The sequence below is a fragment of the Brienomyrus brachyistius genome, chromosome 9 (assembly GCF_023856365.1).
Source record: "Brienomyrus brachyistius isolate T26 chromosome 9, BBRACH_0.4, whole genome shotgun sequence".
Lineage (NCBI taxonomy): Eukaryota > Metazoa > Chordata > Actinopteri > Osteoglossiformes > Mormyridae > Brienomyrus > Brienomyrus brachyistius.
This window is the reverse complement of record NC_064541.1, coordinates 19,924,559-19,943,807: the sequence shown is the minus strand read 5'-3', so window position 1 is coordinate 19,943,807 and position 19,249 is coordinate 19,924,559. Positions and strand designations below refer to the sequence as shown.

At 51.6% G+C, this 19,249-nt stretch overlaps 1 protein-coding gene across 3 annotated transcripts; it reads left to right on the top strand.

Annotated features, from left to right (window-relative positions):
- Positions 1-1,810: 1,810 nt before the first annotated feature.
- Positions 1,811-18,521, top strand: ankrd28b (ankyrin repeat domain 28b). 3 transcript variants are annotated; one of them, XM_049026073.1, is made up of 28 exons: positions 1,811-2,094; positions 7,196-7,279; positions 7,388-7,466; positions 7,837-7,907; positions 7,994-8,194; positions 8,614-8,701; positions 10,393-10,535; positions 10,737-10,949; positions 11,997-12,075; positions 12,498-12,612; positions 12,690-12,772; positions 12,938-13,001; positions 13,090-13,158; positions 13,264-13,404; positions 13,499-13,610; positions 13,753-13,779; positions 13,982-14,056; positions 14,597-14,798; positions 14,959-15,046; positions 15,122-15,239; positions 15,549-15,768; positions 15,852-15,936; positions 16,015-16,098; positions 16,320-16,465; positions 16,562-16,644; positions 16,773-16,855; positions 17,127-17,218; positions 17,415-18,521. In XM_049026073.1, exons 1-28 carry the CDS (start codon positions 2,023-2,025, stop codon positions 17,678-17,680), a joined length of 3,183 nt encoding a protein of 1,060 aa, XP_048882030.1. In that variant the 5' UTR covers positions 1,811-2,022; the 3' UTR covers positions 17,681-18,521. The 3 variants fall into 3 exon arrangements, with proteins under 3 accessions (XP_048882030.1, XP_048882031.1, XP_048882029.1); XM_049026074.1 differs by lacking the exon at positions 1,811-2,094 and adding an exon at positions 2,116-2,236; XM_049026072.1 differs by lacking the exon at positions 1,811-2,094 and adding an exon at positions 5,814-6,183.
- The last annotated feature ends 728 nt before the right edge of the window (positions 18,522-19,249 follow it).

The window sequence follows — 19,249 nt, the reverse complement described above, 5'->3', positions numbered from 1 at the left end:
GAGGTGACTCAATAAGTGGGGTTTTGGGAAATACCGTCTAGATAACCGACTCATTACACCACCTCAGATTATCACACTGACGGTCATATTCGCTGTGTTGAACAGTTGTTTGTAACGTTTTTATCTAAACGACAATTTTTTTGTTAATATCACTTATCAAAGAGCATAAACAGTACGTTGTTATCTCCTATGTGCCCATTAGATGGAGACAATGCTCCATAAGGTTGACAGTCCATTACCTCGCGTTAATGTCTATTAGGTACGAATACAACGTAAGTCCAAAAACAGAATAAGAATTATTCGCTGCATCTTACAATCTTTTACGTCCACTAATTAAAATCACCAATAAAACTAACTATATACTATCTGCCGTGATATATGAAAATAAAGAGAATAAATTGAGTATTTTATAAATAATTAAGATAAAAGTCCACTCCTCCCGACCGTGCGCTTCACGCGTCTTTGTGTTTCGGCAGCCGATAGTATTGTAATCGGCCTTTCATGTGTAATAACTGAAACTGATTTAGCAATAAACTGAATGGTCCAAAATCTGGAATATCAGAGTCAGTCTGCCTCAAAACTCTTCTGGAAAACATAGATCCAGCCAAAGCTTTGAATAAGCTTGATAGAAACCAGGTTTGGTCATATTTAATGCCATATATTTTTCCATAAATAAAATACATTTTAAAATATACAAAACAAAACGCAAAAGGTACCAAAGCAGCGTTAAAGAATAATAACTATCAATGGCCTCGACAACAAAAACTTCAAAAAAGATATCCAAAAAGCTAAACAGGTTTCAATGGGTAATTAATCTTCACCGTTTTTCTGAAGCAATTCCCCAAAAATGCTCGTGGGCTGCTTCAGTTTGATTTTTCTGTTCAGGGTGTTTTGTGCACTGAGGTCTGGACACTGGGTAGCTGTCCTGTGCTCTCATTCTCTGCCATATTTCTCTTGCTGAAGAACGAGGCACTGGCCAAGCAGCTGTAATCTTGATGGAATGGTGTGTCTTTGAAGCATACTAAGGCAGTCACGCGGGTTGAGAGTGATACGGACACTGCACCAGCAAAATAACCCCAACGATGTCAATGCCACCTCAGTGCTCGACAAAGGGAACCAGACACGCAGGATTCATGTTGTCATCGTATGTGTCTTATAAATACAATAGGTGGACCCAAATATTTCAAATTTCAACTCATTAGTCCATAAGACCAGATTGCTCTCCAATACCAGTTTAAAACGCCCAGAGATGGATAGTTCAGGTCCAGAAAGTAAAAATCCAAGATTTTGTTTCAACCAACCAGCTGAGTCCTCTGTGACTCTGTGACCATGACTCTTCATACTCAATTGGTTGGTTGAAACAAAATCTTGGTCTGGATTTTTACTTTCTAGACTTTTACTTTCACACCCCTGAACACACAAACCTTTTATCTGTCTGTGTATAATTCGTTGTTTGTCACAGTTCTACTTTAGACAAGCAGTTAAAAACATAAACACTACCAAATTACACAAAGAATGTAATTAACTGTTGTCTCGTACTTATATTAATGTCCCTCTGTGTGTGTGTGTGTGTGTGTGTGTGTGTGTGTGTGTGTGTGTGTGTGTGTGTGTGTGTGGATGAACTGAAATAACTGAACTAACGCGTACAAATGTTTGGTCCTTTTAAAAACCAAATCAGCAGCGATCCTTTAAGTAAAGCATCTTCAAAGGAAAGGCTGCAGCCATCACAACAGGGGTTAAAGCTTTCGCTCAGTCTCAGCAATAGCGGACCTACCGTAGCCCTTTTTGCTGCTGGTCCGGCCCCCTTTTGCAGCCAATCAGTGCAACTTTAGCTCGATGACGGTGGCGGTAATGTTATGGACCTTTTTGTGCGTGTGTATGCGCTCGTGTATATACCCAGCCGTGGTACACAGAATAAGCAAAGCGCAGGGTCTGGGCCCAATGCACAGTACGGAGAGAAACGAGTAGCGATCTGAAGCACGCCTGTGCCTCTGAGCTCCTCCACAAGCAGCTTGGATTTCAATGAGTTTTCATGCTATACGGGATCCCCGACGACGCTGTGCAGACATGGCGATCCTCAGGATCCGTGAGCAGGTACGCGGCTCGCCACGCGGGGACACGGCGGCTCACGTGCTTCCGAGCCGAACCTAACCGAAGCGAAGCGAGCGGTCGCCAGCTGTCAGCTCGCGCCCGCCGACTATCTCCGGGCCGATGGCGGTGTGCAGGACTTCGGCGGGTAGGACTGTGTCAGTCGCTTAGTCAAGTAAAACGTGCGGTGCTAGTGGTAATAAGAGTGCCGTATGTTTGGTGTGCATGTGAGTTGTTTGCGGAGCACGGTGTCTTACCGACGCATTACCTCTAACCTGTATATTAAAGGTTCGCAAACGGATGTCATGCACAGGGTGAGTGGTACCGTAAATCGTAGGGGGTTACCTGGTGAAACACCGGATTAATCACAGTGCCTGGGTAAGAATACACCCCCCATCCCCGTTACCATCTTAAAAAGGGAAGCAAACATAGAGCTCGCTTTTATTCAAGTGTGCTACAGTCATATGGGCGGGTACAGCAAGATGTACCCCGAGGTAACTGACATAATACCATCATTCCAAAGTACATACCAAACATAGAAAGGAATGTTCCTTAGTGGTTTTCACGTGCGTGTTTTGAGACATAATAAGTACACTTTCATAAGTGTTTTGGGAGTCGACGACGAGATTTATGCCAAGTTTTACCAAAAAACTAGCCATAGCAACATAAAAACATTAGAATGTCAACTGTATAAGCAGTTCTGAAAATGGATGTATTGGTAATTGTATAGCAACCTGTATGGCCAGGGGGGAAAAGTAAAATATTTTCTCCAGTGAAATGTATCTATGTGGTGCTGTGCCATGCCAGAAGTGCTGCATGTTGTAAAAAGAAATATTAAGTGACATTTCCCCTAAACGCAGGCTTTCTGGGCTTTGCACGGAGCTTAAACATGCGCACAAGGACACAGGAAACCTGTCACTCAAACCCCTTTGCAGGCTTTGGTTACAAAGGGCTTCCTTTAGGAAATAAGAATGTCCTCAATGAGTTTCAGACCAGTTACTTTTAAATGGCAAATAATAAGAAACAAAATAGACCGTCAAATAGAGAAAGGCATCCTCTGTTGAAGCATTTCTTGTTAAAGCTGTAGTAGAATTAAAAAAAATAAGTAAATAAAACCAGCCAGCAAACTGCTATGGTCAGCGTGGCCGGAAGGTGAGTCATTGTGGCAACGTGACAATTGTAGGAAAGAGCTGTGTGTCTGTAATTAGAATTACCGCTCCTCTGACAGAGTTTCTCCTCTTCACTGGTAGTCTATCAAAATCCGGTGCTTTTTCACACAAGTATCTTGGCCTAAAGTGCTTTACATTTGTGTAAATCCGGAACTGACTATCCCATAACCCTCATGCAGGAATGTGATTGGATGTAATCCTCAGGGCAGCAATAAATGCGCAAATCACAGACGAGTCTCTTCCCCGCGGTACAAATGGGCGTCTTTGTTCCGCGGCTGACTGTCTGAGGCTTTCACGATCAGCTGATCCCATTCCCAGTGGCACGCTGTCTCACAGGGAGTTTGTTGTGGATGACTGGATGACTTGTCCCCCCCGCCCTGAGGCTGCCGGTCTTCTCCCGGGCCGGACGCGTAGGTGCCATCGCCACTCTGTGAGGCCGAGAGCAAAAACTTCATTGTCTCGTATTCTGCGGTTTTCCGTGTGACCACTGATAGTGGATACTGCTTATGGTACAGTCATGAATAGGTTTTGTAGTGCCTTATTAATTCACAGATATTCCAGTTTGTCTGTTACTGCCTGACCCCCTGTGTGGTTATTAAAGTTCTTAAATAGCTTTTTAAAACCTCACTGGTTACTGCTTCACATGGTGTCTCTTTCAGTAGATGAACAAAATCTGATAATGGTGATTAGTCCCCGTCACAGTTTCTGCGTCCCAGTGCAAGTTCAGGGTTCTCCCCTCGTCAGGGAAGCCGCCGGCCCCCCCACATCGATCCCCCACGCCGGTCCCCCACACCGGTCCCCCACGCCGGTCCCCCACACCGGTCCCCCACACCGGTCCCCCACACCGGTCCCCCACATCGATCCCCCACACCGGTCCCCCACACCGGTCCCCCCACACCGGTCCCCCACGTCGGTCCCTCACGCCGGCCCCCCACATCGATCCCCCATGCCACTCTCCCATGCCGGTCCCCCACGCCACTCCCCACATCGATCCCCCACACCGGTCCCCCACACCGGTCCCCCACACCGGTCCCCCACACCGGCCCCCCACGCCGGTCCCCCACGTCGGTCCCTCACGCCGGCCCCCCACATCGATCCCCCATGCCACTCTCCCATGCCGGTCCCCCACGCCACTCCCCACATCGATCCCCCACACCGGTCCCCCACACCGGTCCCCCACGTCGGTCCCTCACGCCGGCCCCCCACATCGATCCCCCATGCCACTCTCCCATGCCGGTCCCCCACGCCACTCCCCACGCCGGTCCCCCACACCGGTCCCCCACGTCGGTCCCTCACGCCGGCCCCCCACATCGATCCCCCATGCCACTCTCCCATGCCACTCCCCACATCGATCCCCCACACCGGTCCCCCACACCGGTCCCCCACACCGGCCCCCCACGTCGGTCCCTCACGCCGGCCCCCCACATCGATCCCCCATGCCACTCTCCCATGCCGGTCCCCCACGCCACTCCCCACGCCGGTCCCCCACGCCGGCCCCCCACATCGATCCCCCATGCCACTCTCCCATGCCGGTCCCCCACGCCACTCCCCACGTCGGTCCCTCACGCCGGCCCCCCACATCGATCCCCCATGCCACTCTCCCATGCCGGTCCCCCACGCCACTCCCCACGCCGGTCCCCCACACCGGTCCCCCACACCGGTCCCCCACGCCGGTCCCCCACGCCGGTCCCCCACGTCGGTCCCTCACGCCGGCCCCCCACATCGATCCCCCATGCCACTCTCCCATGCCGGTCCCCCACGCCACTCCCCACATCGATCCCCCACACCGGTCCCCCACACCGGCCCCCCACACCGGTCCCCCACGTCGGTCCCTCACGCCGGCCCCCCACATCGATCCCCCATGCCACTCTCCCATGCCGGTCCCCCACGCCACTCCCCACATCGATCCCCCACACCGGTCCCCCACACCGGTCCCCCACACCGGCCCCCCACACCGGCCCCCCACACCGGTCCCCCATGCCACTCCCCACACCGGTCCCCCCATGCCACTCTCCCACGTCGGTCCCCCCCATAGTTTTTATCCCGATCTCCTGGGCTTAGCTGTGTGTTTCGGCGCAGTTCTGTCCTGTACCCGATGTCCTGTTATATAATCTCGTCCCCCTGCCTCCTGCCCTGTGCTTCTTTGGACAGGCATCTTGCCAGCTGTCACCATTTATTGGCTTTGGGTTATTGAAGACGACTGGCTTGTGTGTGTGAGATTTCCTCGTGGGTGTGTTTGACAAGATGTCTTGCTTTTTGTCTTTTTTTTTGTTGTGCGTAGGGTGTGACCTTAGGTGGTGTGTAAAGAGGCCTAACTGCCATTCTGCAAACCTAACGTGGCTGTAAACCTCCGCATAACTAGAGAACGGGGTCTCCGTGTTTACAGGTGCCCCGCTGCCAGCCAGGGGTTACTCCGGGCCTTTGGCTTCTCTTGTTGCCCTCCGACCGCAGGGCAGTTGGATGAGTCCTGCACTCCTCTCACCCCCCCCCCCCCGCCCGCCCCGCGCTCATTTGCAAACAGACCTACACAAAGGAACGCTTGTTGGCCACAGAGAGACTGGATGCAAATGATTCGTCTGACGTGCTGGTCGGGGTTTCGTGGATGCAGCACGGGTTGCTTTTGTCAGTCTAATGTCCGCTCAGGGTCTCCTGGGCTTGGGATTCTGTCTGCTTTTCGGAATACGGGTTGGGGTATGACACTCGAACAAGCTTGCTGCCCGGCCTGGAATGCTGCCGCTCTACTCCATTAGAGTAGGATTGTTTCGTACCGAGTACCGAACGGCTTGGTGGCGGTTTAGTGGGCCGCATGAGTCGTGTGTGCGTGGTTGTCCTGGAGGAGGCGACGGACCGGCCCGTGAGGCGTTCCCGTCCTCCCCGGAACGATTTCTCCAGGGGTGCAGCTGAGCGTGACTCATTGAAATCAAAGGTAAGCAGGATTGGCTGCTCCTGCTTTCTGTTCGGCATTCGTTACAAACTCGGAGCGTCTGTCCCGTGAGCCTTCGGGGGTCTTTGTACCTGTCAGTGTGAAACGCTCGCCATTATTAAACTGACACGTGTTAATCTTTAGTGAAGCAGGGCCCTCGCTGTCTCTGTCGCGTACAGATCATGCCACAGGCTACTGGGAATTTCAACAGTCCAGCAGAAGTTAGGAAAATCGGGCTTTGCTGCTCAGTGTCAGGGTGGTGATGTAAATAAAGGAAGCCAACCTGCTTTGTTTCCAGTGAAGCTGCAGGCGTGAACCAGCCAGTGAGTCGGCTTGTCAGGTGACCAGCTACGTGAGATGGGGGTTGAGATGTGCCCTCTGGTCTGATTGTTTTGTTTTCACTTTTGTCTGTTTGCCTGCCCTTCCGCGACTGGTGCTTTGTTTCACTTAGTGTCTGTTTTATTTCTGTGAGTAAATAGTTATGAAGTACCATCCTAGCCACACGCTGCAGTAATTATCCAACCACCTTTTGTCTGTAAAATTATAAGATAAATGTATAGTGATGTGCGCTAACGTTATGCGCTGTAGTGACTGGGATTGAATTTGGTGTTTTCTGCTTTTGTTTTGTTTGGGTTCAGTTGGTGATAAATGTCTTAGTCTGCCTGCCTTTCTGGAACTTTCCATTGTAAGTCCCCGCCTGCGAAAACACACGGCCCACGCCAGGAGGGCTGAAGCCCAGCTCCCTCGTCTGCTCCCTCGGGCTTCTCCCTCTTTTCGGCCTGCTGTTTACAAACCCAGGAAATTCCCCCCCAGGCGGAACCTCAAACTCTTGGCGTTCCCCCTTCAGCAGCTTCTCCACCTGGCGGGTGGGGTTTGTGAACATCTTTGTCCGTCCTGCTGGCAGAGCCTAGCCGCTCTACTCACGTTTTGTTTACCACAACTAACTTGTGTGAAAAACTAACTTCGGAATCCCGCCCTTCGGTAACCATGCCGCCTGTTCCCATCTCTCCTCCAGCCCGCCCTGCTTAAGGCCATATTTAACGTGGACCCGGACGAGGTCCGCACCCTCGTACACAAGAAGGAAGATATCAATGTGCAGGTGTGTTATCCCGGTCACCTCAGCAGTGTCCGCTCAGCATGTGGCGGAGCAAGACGTTCCATCTGCCTAAATCCCAATCCTGACTCTCTCCCTTAATGCTTGACGTAGGACAGCGAAAAGCGGACCCCCTTACACGCAGCCGCTTACCTGGGCGACGCTGAGATCGTGGAGTTGCTCATTTTATCAGGTGATGGTCTGCGTCTCCCGGTTCTCCAACACCATCGGGGTGTTTAGTGGGGCCATTGTGGCATTGCTGGAGTGACCGTAAAGATTAACATGCAACCTTTGACGTTTGCCGAAAATACAAAGAGAATAGCCACGTCTCCTTTGGGCCCGTGAGCGAGGCCCTTAGCCTCCCAGCATGCTCCAGGGGGGCCAGATAAATGTCAGACCCTGTGTGTGTATATATGTCTTGAAGGAGAGCATGATGGGATATGCAAAGAGAAGCATGCCGTTGTAACCTGTACTCAGACTTGTGCAAATGGCAAATGAATGTTTATCTTGTATGGATTTATCCCCAGAAATTTTGCTTAACAAGTAGAATTGTCCAAATTTAGGAGCAAGAGTGAACGCCAAGGATACCAGATGGTTGACCCCTCTCCATCGGGCGGTGGCATCCTGCAGCGAGGTATGTTGGTTCAGTCTTGCTGTGCACGCATACAGGCGCACGCGTGGTCTCTCCTAATGACACCCACCCCTCCCCGTCCCGCACAGGAGGCCGTCCAGGTCCTGCTGAAGCACTCGGCCGACGTGAACGCGCGCGACAAGAACTGGCAGACGCCGCTGCACGTGGCAGCCGCCAACAAGGCCATGCGCTGCACCGAGTCACTGGTGCCGCTGCTGGGCAATGCCAACGTGTCGGACCGAGCCGGCCGCACACCCCTGCACCACGCTGCTGTCAGTGGGCACCAGGAGGTTGGTGCCCAGGCCATGCACACGCAGCTGGGGTCGTTTAAATTGGCATGTCGTATTTGCGTGATGCTATTGCTTATTGTCGGCAGTCTTGTGTTTATCCCCAAGGAAACCGGACAGCTGTAATTCAATTTATTGTCATTTGTTTGATGAGCTAGAACTCAAAAATGTACTCTGTTTATGAATGCAAGCTGTCCGTTCATTTTTCAGGGGAGAGTAGCTTCGTAGTGTGTCGCATGGCATTAGACGCGTTTATCATTTGATGGCGTTCTGCGATGCAGTGTGCTTTACCTGCCTGAGCTCTTCCTCTTCAGTATTCAGGCTAGCTGTCATTTTTAAAATACGAACGTCTGCAGATAAAGGTTTAGATTTAACGCATGGTGATGATTCGTATCATGTGACCAGCTTGTCTCCTCACCTAGATGGTGAAGCTGCTGCTGTCCAGAGGTGCCAACATCAACGCCTTTGATAAGAAGGACCGGAGAGCGATCCACTGGGCAGCATATATGGGTGGGTGTCTGTCTGTCTGTCTGTCTGTGTGTGTGTGTGTGTGTGTGTGTGTGTGTGTGTGTGAGAGAGAGAGAGAGGTGCCCCATCACCACCAGAGGGCGTGGAAGGGGCCACTTAGATGACATTTCCATCCTGAGATACCTGTGCCTTTACACCCCCCTCAGTTACTGTGAGATATCGAGATACCTGTGCCTTTACACCCCCCTCAGTTACTGTGAGATATCGAGATACCTGTGCCTTTAAACCCCCCTCAGTTACTGTGAGATATCGAGATACCTGTGCCTTTACACCCCCCTCAGTTACTGTGAGATATCGAGATACCTGTGCCTTTAAACCCCCCTCAGTTACTGTGAGATATCGAGATACCTGTGCCTTTACACCCCCCTCAGTTACTGTGAGATATCGAGATACCTGTGCCTTTAAACCCCCCTCAGTTACTGTGAGTTATCGAGATACCTGTGCCTTTACACCCCCCTCAGTTACTGTGAGATACCAGGATACCTGTGCCTTTACACCCCCCTCAGTTACTGTGAGATACCAGGATACCTGTGCCATTACACCCCCCTCAGTTACTGTGAGATATCGAGATACCTGTGCCTTTACACCCCCCTCAGTTACTGTGAGATATCGAGATACCTGTGCCTTTACACCCCCCTCAGTTACTGTGAGATATCGAGATACCTGTGCCTTTAAACCCCCCTCAGTTACTGTGAGATATCGAGATACCTGTGCCTTTAAACCCCCCTCAGTTACTGTGAGATATCGAGATACCTGTGCCTTTACACCCCCCTCAGTTACTGTGAGATATCGAGATACCTGTGCCTTTACACCCCCCTCAGTTACTGTGAGATATCGAGATACCTGTGCCTTTAAACCCCCCTCAGTTACTGTGAGTTATCGAGATACCTGTGCCTTTACACCCCCCTCAGTTACTGTGAGATACCAGGATACCTGTGCCTTTACACCCCCCTCAGTTACTGTGAGATACCAGGATACCTGTGCCATTACACCCCCCTCAGTTACTGTGAGATATCGAGATACCTGTGCCTTTAAACCCCCCTCAGTTACTGTGAGTTATCGAGATACCTGTGCCTTTACACCCCCCTCAGTTACTGTGAGATACCAGGATACCTGTGCCATTACACCCCCCTCAGTTACTGTGAGATATCGAGATACCTGTGCCTTTACACCCCCCTCAGTTACTGTGAGATATCGAGATACCTGTGCCTTTACACCCCCCTCAGTTACTGTGAGATATCGAGATACCTGTGCCTTTAAACCCCCCTCAGTTACTGTGAGTTATCGAGATACCTGTGCCTTTACACCCCCCTCAGTTACTGTGAGATACCAGGATACCTGTGCCATTACACCCCCCTCAGTTACTGTGAGATATCGAGATACCTGTGCCTTTACACCCCCCTCAGTTACTGTGAGATACCAGGATACCTGTGCCTTTACACCCCCCTCAGTTACTGTGAGATACCAGGATACCTGTGCCATTACACCCCCCTCAGTTACTGTGAGATATCGAGATACCTGTGCCTTTACACCCCCCTCAGTTACTGTGAGATATCGAGATACCTGTGCCTTTACACCCCCCTCAGTTACTGTGAGATACCAGGATACCTGTGCCTTTAAACCCCCCTCAGTTACTGTGAGATATCTGCTGATGGGTGGTGGATACCTTTCAGGGCATGTGGAGGTGGTGAAGCTGTTGGTTTCCCATGGTGCAGAGGTGACCTGCAAAGACAAGATGTCCTACACCCCCCTGCACGCAGCCGCCTCCAGCGGCATGATCAGCGTGGTGAAGTACCTGCTGGGCCTGGGAGTTGACGTGAGTTTGGGTCTCGCGCTCACCGCCGAAGGTGTGCCTACGTGCATAGTTCCATGTCACCAATTGATTAGTGCACAATAATCCCGCCCATCTTGAATTTCAATGCCCCTCCGCCGTTTTCTGTCAACAAGCGAATGAAAACCCGAGCAGTGAAATGGGAGCTAACCACCACCACCTCCCCCCCCCCCCCCCCCCCACCAGATTAACGAGCCCAATGCCTTTGGCAACACTGCGCTCCATGTGGCCTGCTACAACGGGCAGGATGTGGTGGTGAACGAGCTGATCGAGTGCGGCGCTAACGTCAACTGCAGCAATGGCGAGGGCTTGGGGCCGCTGCACTTCACCGCTGCGTCGCGCCACGGGGCACTCTGCCTGGAGCTGCTGGTGGCCAGCGGGGCCGACGTCAACATCAAGGTGAGCGCGGGGACAGTGCCCCCTGCAGGTTCTCTCACCAAAATGCAGCTTTAACACTGTTAACCCCCTTCGCCCCACCCTAGAATTCCACCTTCAGTTTTAATATTAAATGTCTTGGCTTGGGTACGCCACGCACAGCAACCAGCCTGGCTCACGTGTCGCCCACCATTCCGACTCCGGCATTTCCGATGCCGGCGATGGGCGGACTGATGCTGGAGCAGAGAGAGACATGGAGACGTGCTTGCTTAGGAAATCGCGATCTTTAACAGTCCTTTACCCTTGTATTGTTGTTGTTGTTAATGGTTGCATTTCCATACTGTCCCACGTGTATTTGCCCGTGTCTTGTACGTACCCGGTCCGATCCTCGCGTGTATTTAGTGTGTGTAAATCTTCCACCGTATGTGCATTTTGCAGTTCGGCGTCTTACAGCCTTGTGTTTCCCGTTTGTTTATTTGGGTTCATTGCTCGTTGGGTGCCTGTTCTGATTCTTCTATTTACAATTGCACGCGGGGCATGCTGGGATATGCGCCCCGCCGCTACTACACTAGTATAAAAAAAGGAATCTGGTGCAGGAATCTGTTCATCGGCCAAATTTTGTACGCGAACCGATGCATTTTTTTCACAAAAGTTTTGGTCGTGGACCAAATTGTTCATAAACCACAGCGTTTGCAAACCACTGTATAAGGCTGAGGCTGGAGGTGCCTCTTACTCACAGAACTCTAACGTCCATGGGGATCTTCCTCCCGTAACCCGGTGTGAATGGGTGACCTTATTTCCTCACAGTCCACATAATAACTCTGCCATCCATGTTTTGCCGAACAGCTGTGACGTGGCCCTCACTGTTTATGGTATGTTGCACTAAGGCCACAAGAATTTTCACTACTTTTATCTGATAGAAAATCTGATCAGTTTCTTACTCCCACACCCCCCCCCCCCCCCCAATAACTGTCCAGAATTTTTGTCCACTATCGGTACGATGTCGATAGTGGGTATTGGAAACGTTCCATCCCTTTGTGTGTGCAAATAAGCCCCTTTCTTCCACCGCAGAGCAAAGATGGGAAGAGCCCCCTGCACATGACGGCCATTCATGGAAGGTTTTCCCGTTCCCAGGCTATCATCCAGAGTGGTGAGTGTGCTCTGTGAGTGTGCTCTGTGAGTGTGCTCTGTGAGTGTGCTCTGTGAGTGTGCTCTGTGAGTGCGCTCTGTGAGTGCGCTCGCTCTGTGAGTGCGCTCGCTCTGTGAGTGCGCTCGCTCTGTGAGTGCGCTCGCTCTGTGAGTGCGCTCTGAGTACATTCCTTCTTCAGCTTTGAAGAACCACCCTGGTCAGGGACACAGCAGTTTGATATCCTTTGGTTTGATGTTTTGGCCCTTTGACCTTAGGTCACACACTGTGTGTCAGGGACTCGCAGGGAAGACACGCCCACTTTGTCCATTGTAGAGCTGAGTGTGTTTTCCTGTGGTTGTGCTGTGTTTGACACACCAGCATAAAGTAGCGTGTAATTACCCGGGGGAAGAATATTCTGGAAGTGCAGTCCCTTGCATCCCCAGGCGCCGAGATAGACTGTGAAGACGTGAATGGAAACACTCCCCTGCACATAGCCGCACGGTACGGACATGAACTGCTCATTAACACGCTCATCGCCAGCGGGGCTGACACTGCCAAGTGAGTACTCCCTCACCTCCCCCCCCCCGGTGGGCCAGTTGCCCACCCCACTGACCCCCCTCCCTGTATCCCTGCAGGCGCGGCATTCACGGCATGTTCCCCCTGCACCTGGCCGCCCTCAGCGGCTTCTCCGACTGCTGCCGCAAGCTCCTCTCCCCCGGTAAGCACGCCGTCCGCTCTCTCTCTGCGTCTCTCTCTGCGTCTCTCTCTGCGTCTCTCTCTGCGTCTCTCTCTGCGTCTCTCTCTCTGCCTGTTTTTCTTCATTCTCCTTCACGCTCTCTGCCGCCCTCTGCTGGTGCCCCATACTCACTTAAAGTCTCCTCAGACTTCAGCGTTGACAGCCCCGACGACCTGGGAAGGACCTGTCTGCACGCGGCAGCGGCCGGAGGGTAAGCCGGGGTGGGCTGGCGTGGTGCCTACGCCCCACCGTTTATTATGGTCTGGAGTGTTAACCGGACACGCATGTCTGCATCTCAGGAACCTGGAGTGCCTGAATTTGCTGCTTAACACCGGGGCAGATTTCAACAGGAAGGATATGTCCGGAAGGCGAGTGCACATCACTCTTGTCTAGGGGTGACGGGTCAGTGGATAAAACCTAAGGCTGTGGGGGGGGTGGTGCTGCTTTGAACATTACCTCCGTCTCACGAACAGGACCCCCCTACATTACGCTGCGGGCAACTGCAACTACCAATGCCTGTTCGCCCTTGTGGGCTCCGGCGCTGCTGTGAACGATGCTGACGAGCGAGGCCGCACTCCGCTGCATTTCGCCGCCGCCTCCGACGCCCACGGCAAGTGAGTAGCCCCTCCCACCGCTGCGGGCCCTCATGCGCTCCGCCAGACTCTAGCCATGGGCTTGCCACAGTCTCCACACCGTTCCCCACCCCAGGTGCCTGGAATATCTGCTGAGGAACGACGCCAATCCGGGGATCCGCGACAAGCGGGGCTACAACGCCGTGCACTATGCTTCTGCGCGCGGCCACCGCCTGTGCCTGGAGCTGGTGAGTCGCGGCCCGGCGCCACACGTGCACCGTGCCACCACCAGGGGGTGCCAATGACACAGCGTAAAAACTTCGCAGCAAGTTTGCGGTCATCTGCATTGCCATGGGGTTAGATCTCTCTCTCTTTCTCCCTCTCTATTAGATCGCAAGTGAAACACCCCTAGATGTGGTGAGTGGTCCCCACCCTGCATGTTCTGGGGGCACCTGAGTTGTCGTTTTGTGCTGCTTTGCTGGGATGGTTGCATACTTCTGCATACTCATTAACCCGACTGTAATTAAACCGTATCCAACAGCAGTGACTTCAGACGCTGCGTTTCGTTTAAACGGCTTAAGTTTAGCATTGCTAGCTTTCAACTGTTGGCTTCTCACAGCTCATGGAGACGACTGGGCCAGATCTTCTGTGCGACACTGATATGCTGGTTCCCGTCAGCCCACTGCACTTAGCCGTGAGTTAAATGGCCGTTCACCAACGCCAGTTGCACCATGGCGCCGTCAAACTCTCAGATCTGAAGGGTGCTGATTTAATTTTCTATAACTGCACGTGTGCAGCCAGCGAGGCGAATCGCGGTAGTTTATCAATCAGTATCAACAGAAATTATAAAAGCGAGGGAGTCACTGCATTCATGTAGACTGTGCTTCAGGCCAATGACCAGCACCTGTGGTCAGTGATTAAATACCAAAATGATTTACTGATATAATGCAGTTGTAGTCCAGTCCAGTGTACTAAGCCTAAACCAGTTTTTATAATTGGTAAACACTAAATAAGTTGTTTTTTTCCCATAATGCAGCTGAGTACCAGGAGCTACATGAAGCTAACTTAATAAAACAGTGGCTGAATATATATTTATATTTGCATTTATAAATGTATAGTACGTGTTGGTGCTTGTCAGAAGTTGACCCTCACGTAAATTAGCTACTCTTGCAATGGTTACATTCCTTCTCCTCGTCTCTGTGCCGGTCCATTAGTGCAGACTTTCCTTTTCCAGGCTCGTCACGGCCACCACCAGGCAGTGGAGGTCCTTGTGCAGTCCCTGCTAGACCTGGACGTGCGGAATAAAGACGGCCGCACACCCCTGGACCTGGCAGCCCTGCATGGTCACGTGGAGTGCGTGGACATCCTGATCAACCAGGGCGCCTCCATCTTGGTCAAGGACTACGTTCTGAAGCGGACTCCCATTCACGCCGCAGGTTAGAGAGTCAGAGGTCCCACAGATCCTGCTTATGGTGGCCCTGAAGGACAAAACACATCGAGAAAATGCATAACTAAAAAAAGAAGACCCACTGGCCTGGGGCAGGCGTCCGCAGCTGTCGCAGCTCCTGCCAGCATGACTTCTCTGTTTCTCTGCAGCTGCAAACGGCCACGCGGAGTGTCTGCGTCTGCTGGTGGGGAATGCAGACGCGCAGGCGGCCGTGGACGTGCAGGACGGCGCTGGGCAGTGAGTGCGGAGCACAGTGCCGCCGCTCCAGGGCCTCGTGAGCCTCTCTGACGCTGTCCCGTTGACTCCTGTCAGGACCCCCCTGATGCTGTCCGTGCTGAATGGAAACTCGGACTGCGTGTGCTCTCTGCTCAACAAGGGAGCTGACGTCAATATCAAGGACAGGTTGGGTAGGACTGGCTTACACCGTGCGGTAAGAGCCCCCTGCTTCCCACACCGCCCTGGTTAATTGTGTTGACAGAAGTCAACAGATGTGTTGTTTAGTTAACCTAGTCTGTTTTCCCATTCAATTAGCCGATTATGTGACCCTACTTGATTCACCCTGGGTGCTGGTGAATCCGTTTTTAGCTTCATGAAATTAAATTAAGATACTATAATCCATGATGGGGTCATATCTAGTTTCCTGTTTAATGCTAATAAATGTAACGTGATTGGTTACCGGTGAGCCTATGAGGTTCGACCGCATGCCTCGGCCATGTTGAGTGTGGCTCTCCCGCCTCAGGTGGCGATGGGCCGTGAGGACAGTGTGGACCTCCTGTTGCAAAACGGGGCAAACATCTTGGCCCGGGACAGTAGGGGCCGCACTCCTGTGCACCTGGCGGCCGCTGGCGGACACGTCAGCATCCTGGGGCTGATGCTGCAGGCTGCACGGTCATTGGAAACGCCCCCCCTCATCACCGACAATCGGAGATACACCCCTTTGCACTGGGCCTGCTACAACGGTGACTTGGTGTTCCTCAGGGTTGCATGTGCTGCTGGCTTGTACCGCCCCTACTGAAATCTGACTTGCGGTTCTCTCTTCCAGGTCATGACCCCTGTGTCGAATTGTTGCTGGAGCAAAACGTGTATCATGGAGATGGAAACCCTTTCAGTCCTCTGCACTGTGCCGTGTAAGGAGTGCGCCCCTGACCTGCGCCTTTGTCTCGGTGAATCGCTCACGTGGTCACACCCTCCGCCTACCCTTTCAGGATAAATAACAACGAGGGCGCTGCCGAGATGCTAATCGAAACCATGGGTCCCGCCATCGTGAATGCCACGGATTCGAAAAACAGGTCAGCTGATCTTCTCCCTTCTTCCTTAAAGGCTAAAACGAGGAAAATTCAAACGATTGGAGATGTTGGAGTCGGTGTGGGTTAAATATCTTTAGTGTAAATCAACGAGTATTTTATCTTGTGGTACCTCCACCCTGCCACCTGAGGGTGCTCAGGGATTGGCTGGGTGGCCCGGGATGCTGACGGTGGTTATAATTCCCGGTGCTCACCCTCTGGTGCAGGACGCCACTGCATGCCGCTGCCTTTGCAGACCACGTGCAGTGCCTGCAACTCCTGCTGGGACAGAGCTCGCAGGTGAACAGTGCCGACACGTCCGGGAAGAGCCCACTCATGATGGCCGCCGAGAACGGGCAGACCAACGCCGTCGGTGAATAGTCCTGGGGGGCATCCAGAGATCAGTGTTTTATACAGGTTGTGTGTCTGGGGGTGTCACCACTGATGAGTCTTGTCCTGCCGATTACAGAGGTGCTGGTGAACAACACGAACGTGGATCTTTCACTGCAGGATGCCAACAAGAACACTGCCCTTCATCTCGCCTGCAGCAAGGTGCCCGGCATTACTGCCTACTACCAGCAGGGGGTGTATCCCTCCTGACCTCTCAGTACCAAGAGATGTTGACTTCTGTCTGCTGGAGGTTGGCTTGCAAATGATTTCTTTCCATTTACCTTCCAAAGGGGCATGAAACTAGTGCCTTGTTAATACTTGAGAAGATAACTGACCGGAACCTCATCATATCAACGAACGCTGCTTTGCAGACGTATGTATTCCCACGGCAAATGTCACCCACCCTGCAAGTTTTTTCTTTGCTATTTCAACTTTACCCATCATCCTGTATGTATATTCTGAAAAGGTGGACCAAGGTTTCTGGTGCCCTCTAGTGGCACTGTTATGCAATTGAATTTTCAGGTTCCTCCACTTGAGTGTGATGCTTTTTCCTGATGTGATGCCCATGCATTCCCAGCTCCTGTTGAGTTTCCTGTCTCCTCTGTGCTGTCTGTGTTTATCTGTGTGCCTCCCATCTCTCACAGTCCCCTACACGTGGCGGCCCATAATGGTTTGACCTTGGTGGTACAGGAACTGCTCGGAAAGGGTGCGAGTGTTCTTGCCATCGACGAAAATGGTAAGGAGCCGTTCCTGTTCAGCGTGACAGGTGGCCGTGTTGTCGTGCCGGAGTTCCCCTGCGTGGGGTGCCATTCGATGTTTGACGTTTTGTCCGTTAATCGACCGGGCCTACACTCTTGAACTCGGAAACTACGTTTAAGAAACGCTGTCCAGTAACCTCCAAAATGAATCTCTAACATACGGGTGCCCTCCAGGATACACACCAGCCCTGGCCTGCACTCCGAACAGAGACGTGGCCGACTGCCTGGCCCTCATCCTGGCGACGATGATGCCAGCCTCCCCCAGCCCAACAACCCCCAACCTCTGCTTCAGTGCCCTTAACCACTACCCAAGTGCCTTCAAGGCAGTGACCTTCAGGGGCAGCTCTGTCTCCTACTGCGGCCTCAACAGCATCAGCCGGCACGATGGCGTCCACGCGCCAGGCGAGGAGCTCAACGACTCCGACTCCGAGACCTACTGAGGGGGGACGGGTGCCTGAACCCTGGCTGGAGACGGAGGAGGCCACTTGGACCTCTCTGCAGAAAGCCCCTCCGTCCAGCTTCATCCTCTTCTACTGCCTTTGCTCTAGTTCCCCAGGTTGCTTTTCTTGTCTGGTTTTTAAAAATGGAAAAAGGAAGCTCAGAGTGAATTGGGGTGGAGTCCTTAAAGACCCCACGGACCGATCCGGAAGACGTTACCGGTCCAAAGAAGCAATGGGCTTGTCACAAAAGAGACACCAGCTAAAATCTGTGCCATTCCGACTGACAAAAACACGCGACCTTTTCTATAGATGTGGGCAAACAGCAGTTGGGGAAATGAACTTTCCCGTGACCCTTGACGAGAGAATGTGGTGCCGTTTTTTTTTCCAGAAGGGGCGGAGAAACTGTATATTTACGGTATTTATGAGTTAGAATCTTAGTGGATGTGTTCAGCACTGTGAGGGGAGCTGAGTAGCGAGCACATGCCCCTGATTGCTAGTGATCTTTTTAATGACTGTTTTACATTAGCGACACGTGCGGTGTGTCGATGCACGTGCGTTTGTGCCTTCATGAAGTGTGACGTGGCCCAGCTACATCCCCGCGTCCCTCTTCACTGAGTAGCACTGCTAGTCTGAGTAAGTGATCCTGGATTTCTGTACATCATACAGTTTGTACCAGTTGCAGGTCAGCGGTGGGATTTTTCCCTAAATATTATTACGGTTGAATTAAAAATTGGATAAAAGTGTATGATTGAAATACATCTGTTCAAACATTCTTACAAGTGTTTTAAATTGGAGATGTGTACAATTTATAAAGCTTATATTAAACGTGGAAGAACATTAATTTGACTTTCATTCTTATATTTTTTGATTTTTATAGGGAGATGGTTTGATCATTTTTGTTCTAACAGTAGTTTTTCATTCAAAGGAGATGCATTTAAATATGAGGTGTGGCCTCTTAAGCAAAAATGGGCCCCCAGTGGCAGGATTTTCTATCTGGGGAAGCATGAGAAAAACATGGGGGGGCAGAGAAGCAAATAAAAGAGATTCTGGAAGAGGTTTTTAAGACCAAAAGAAGGGTAAAATAGCAAAAAGCAAAATGGGAGATGAGAAGAATGCTGTGGAGAAGGAAGAGAAGGCTGAAGAAATTAAAGTGGTAGTGGAGGAGAAGGAGGAAAGGAATGAGGTTAAAGAAAAGCTGGAGCTGGAAGCTAAGATGTAGGTGATGGAGGAGATAGAGGAGATAGAGAAGGCGATAAAAGATGGATACCTGGTTCAAGGCAGTTTGGAGCAGTTTACAGCCTCTGCGTGAGACAATCAGAGACTGTCGATATCAGGGACATCGATTCCATGTATTTCAGGGGTGAAATATGTTATATGATTGTCACACCAGGCATGTGCAAATGTAAATAAAAATACAAACCAATTAGAAGATCAATGAAAACTTAAGACCAAAATAAATTAAACTATTTGTTGAAAATGTAATAATAGGCTTAAAATGTGATGATGTGTCCTGTTTATAAAAGTGAGCAGCAATAACGAAAGGAAGTAGCACCTCAAAAGAAGCCTTAA

Excerpts from the sequence above, each read along its gene's own strand:
- ankrd28b (XM_049026072.1), top strand. The coding sequence starts at position 6,064 with ATGAGTCGTGTGTGCGTGGTTGTCCTGGAGGAGGCGACGGACCGGCCC. Across the intron at positions 6,184-7,195 it reads GTGACTCATTGAAATCAAAG|CCCGCCCTGCTTAAGGCCAT; the intron begins GTAAGCAGGATT and ends TCTCTCCTCCAG. Across the intron at positions 14,057-14,596 it reads TCAGCCCACTGCACTTAGCC|GCTCGTCACGGCCACCACCA; the intron begins GTGAGTTAAATG and ends TTCCTTTTCCAG.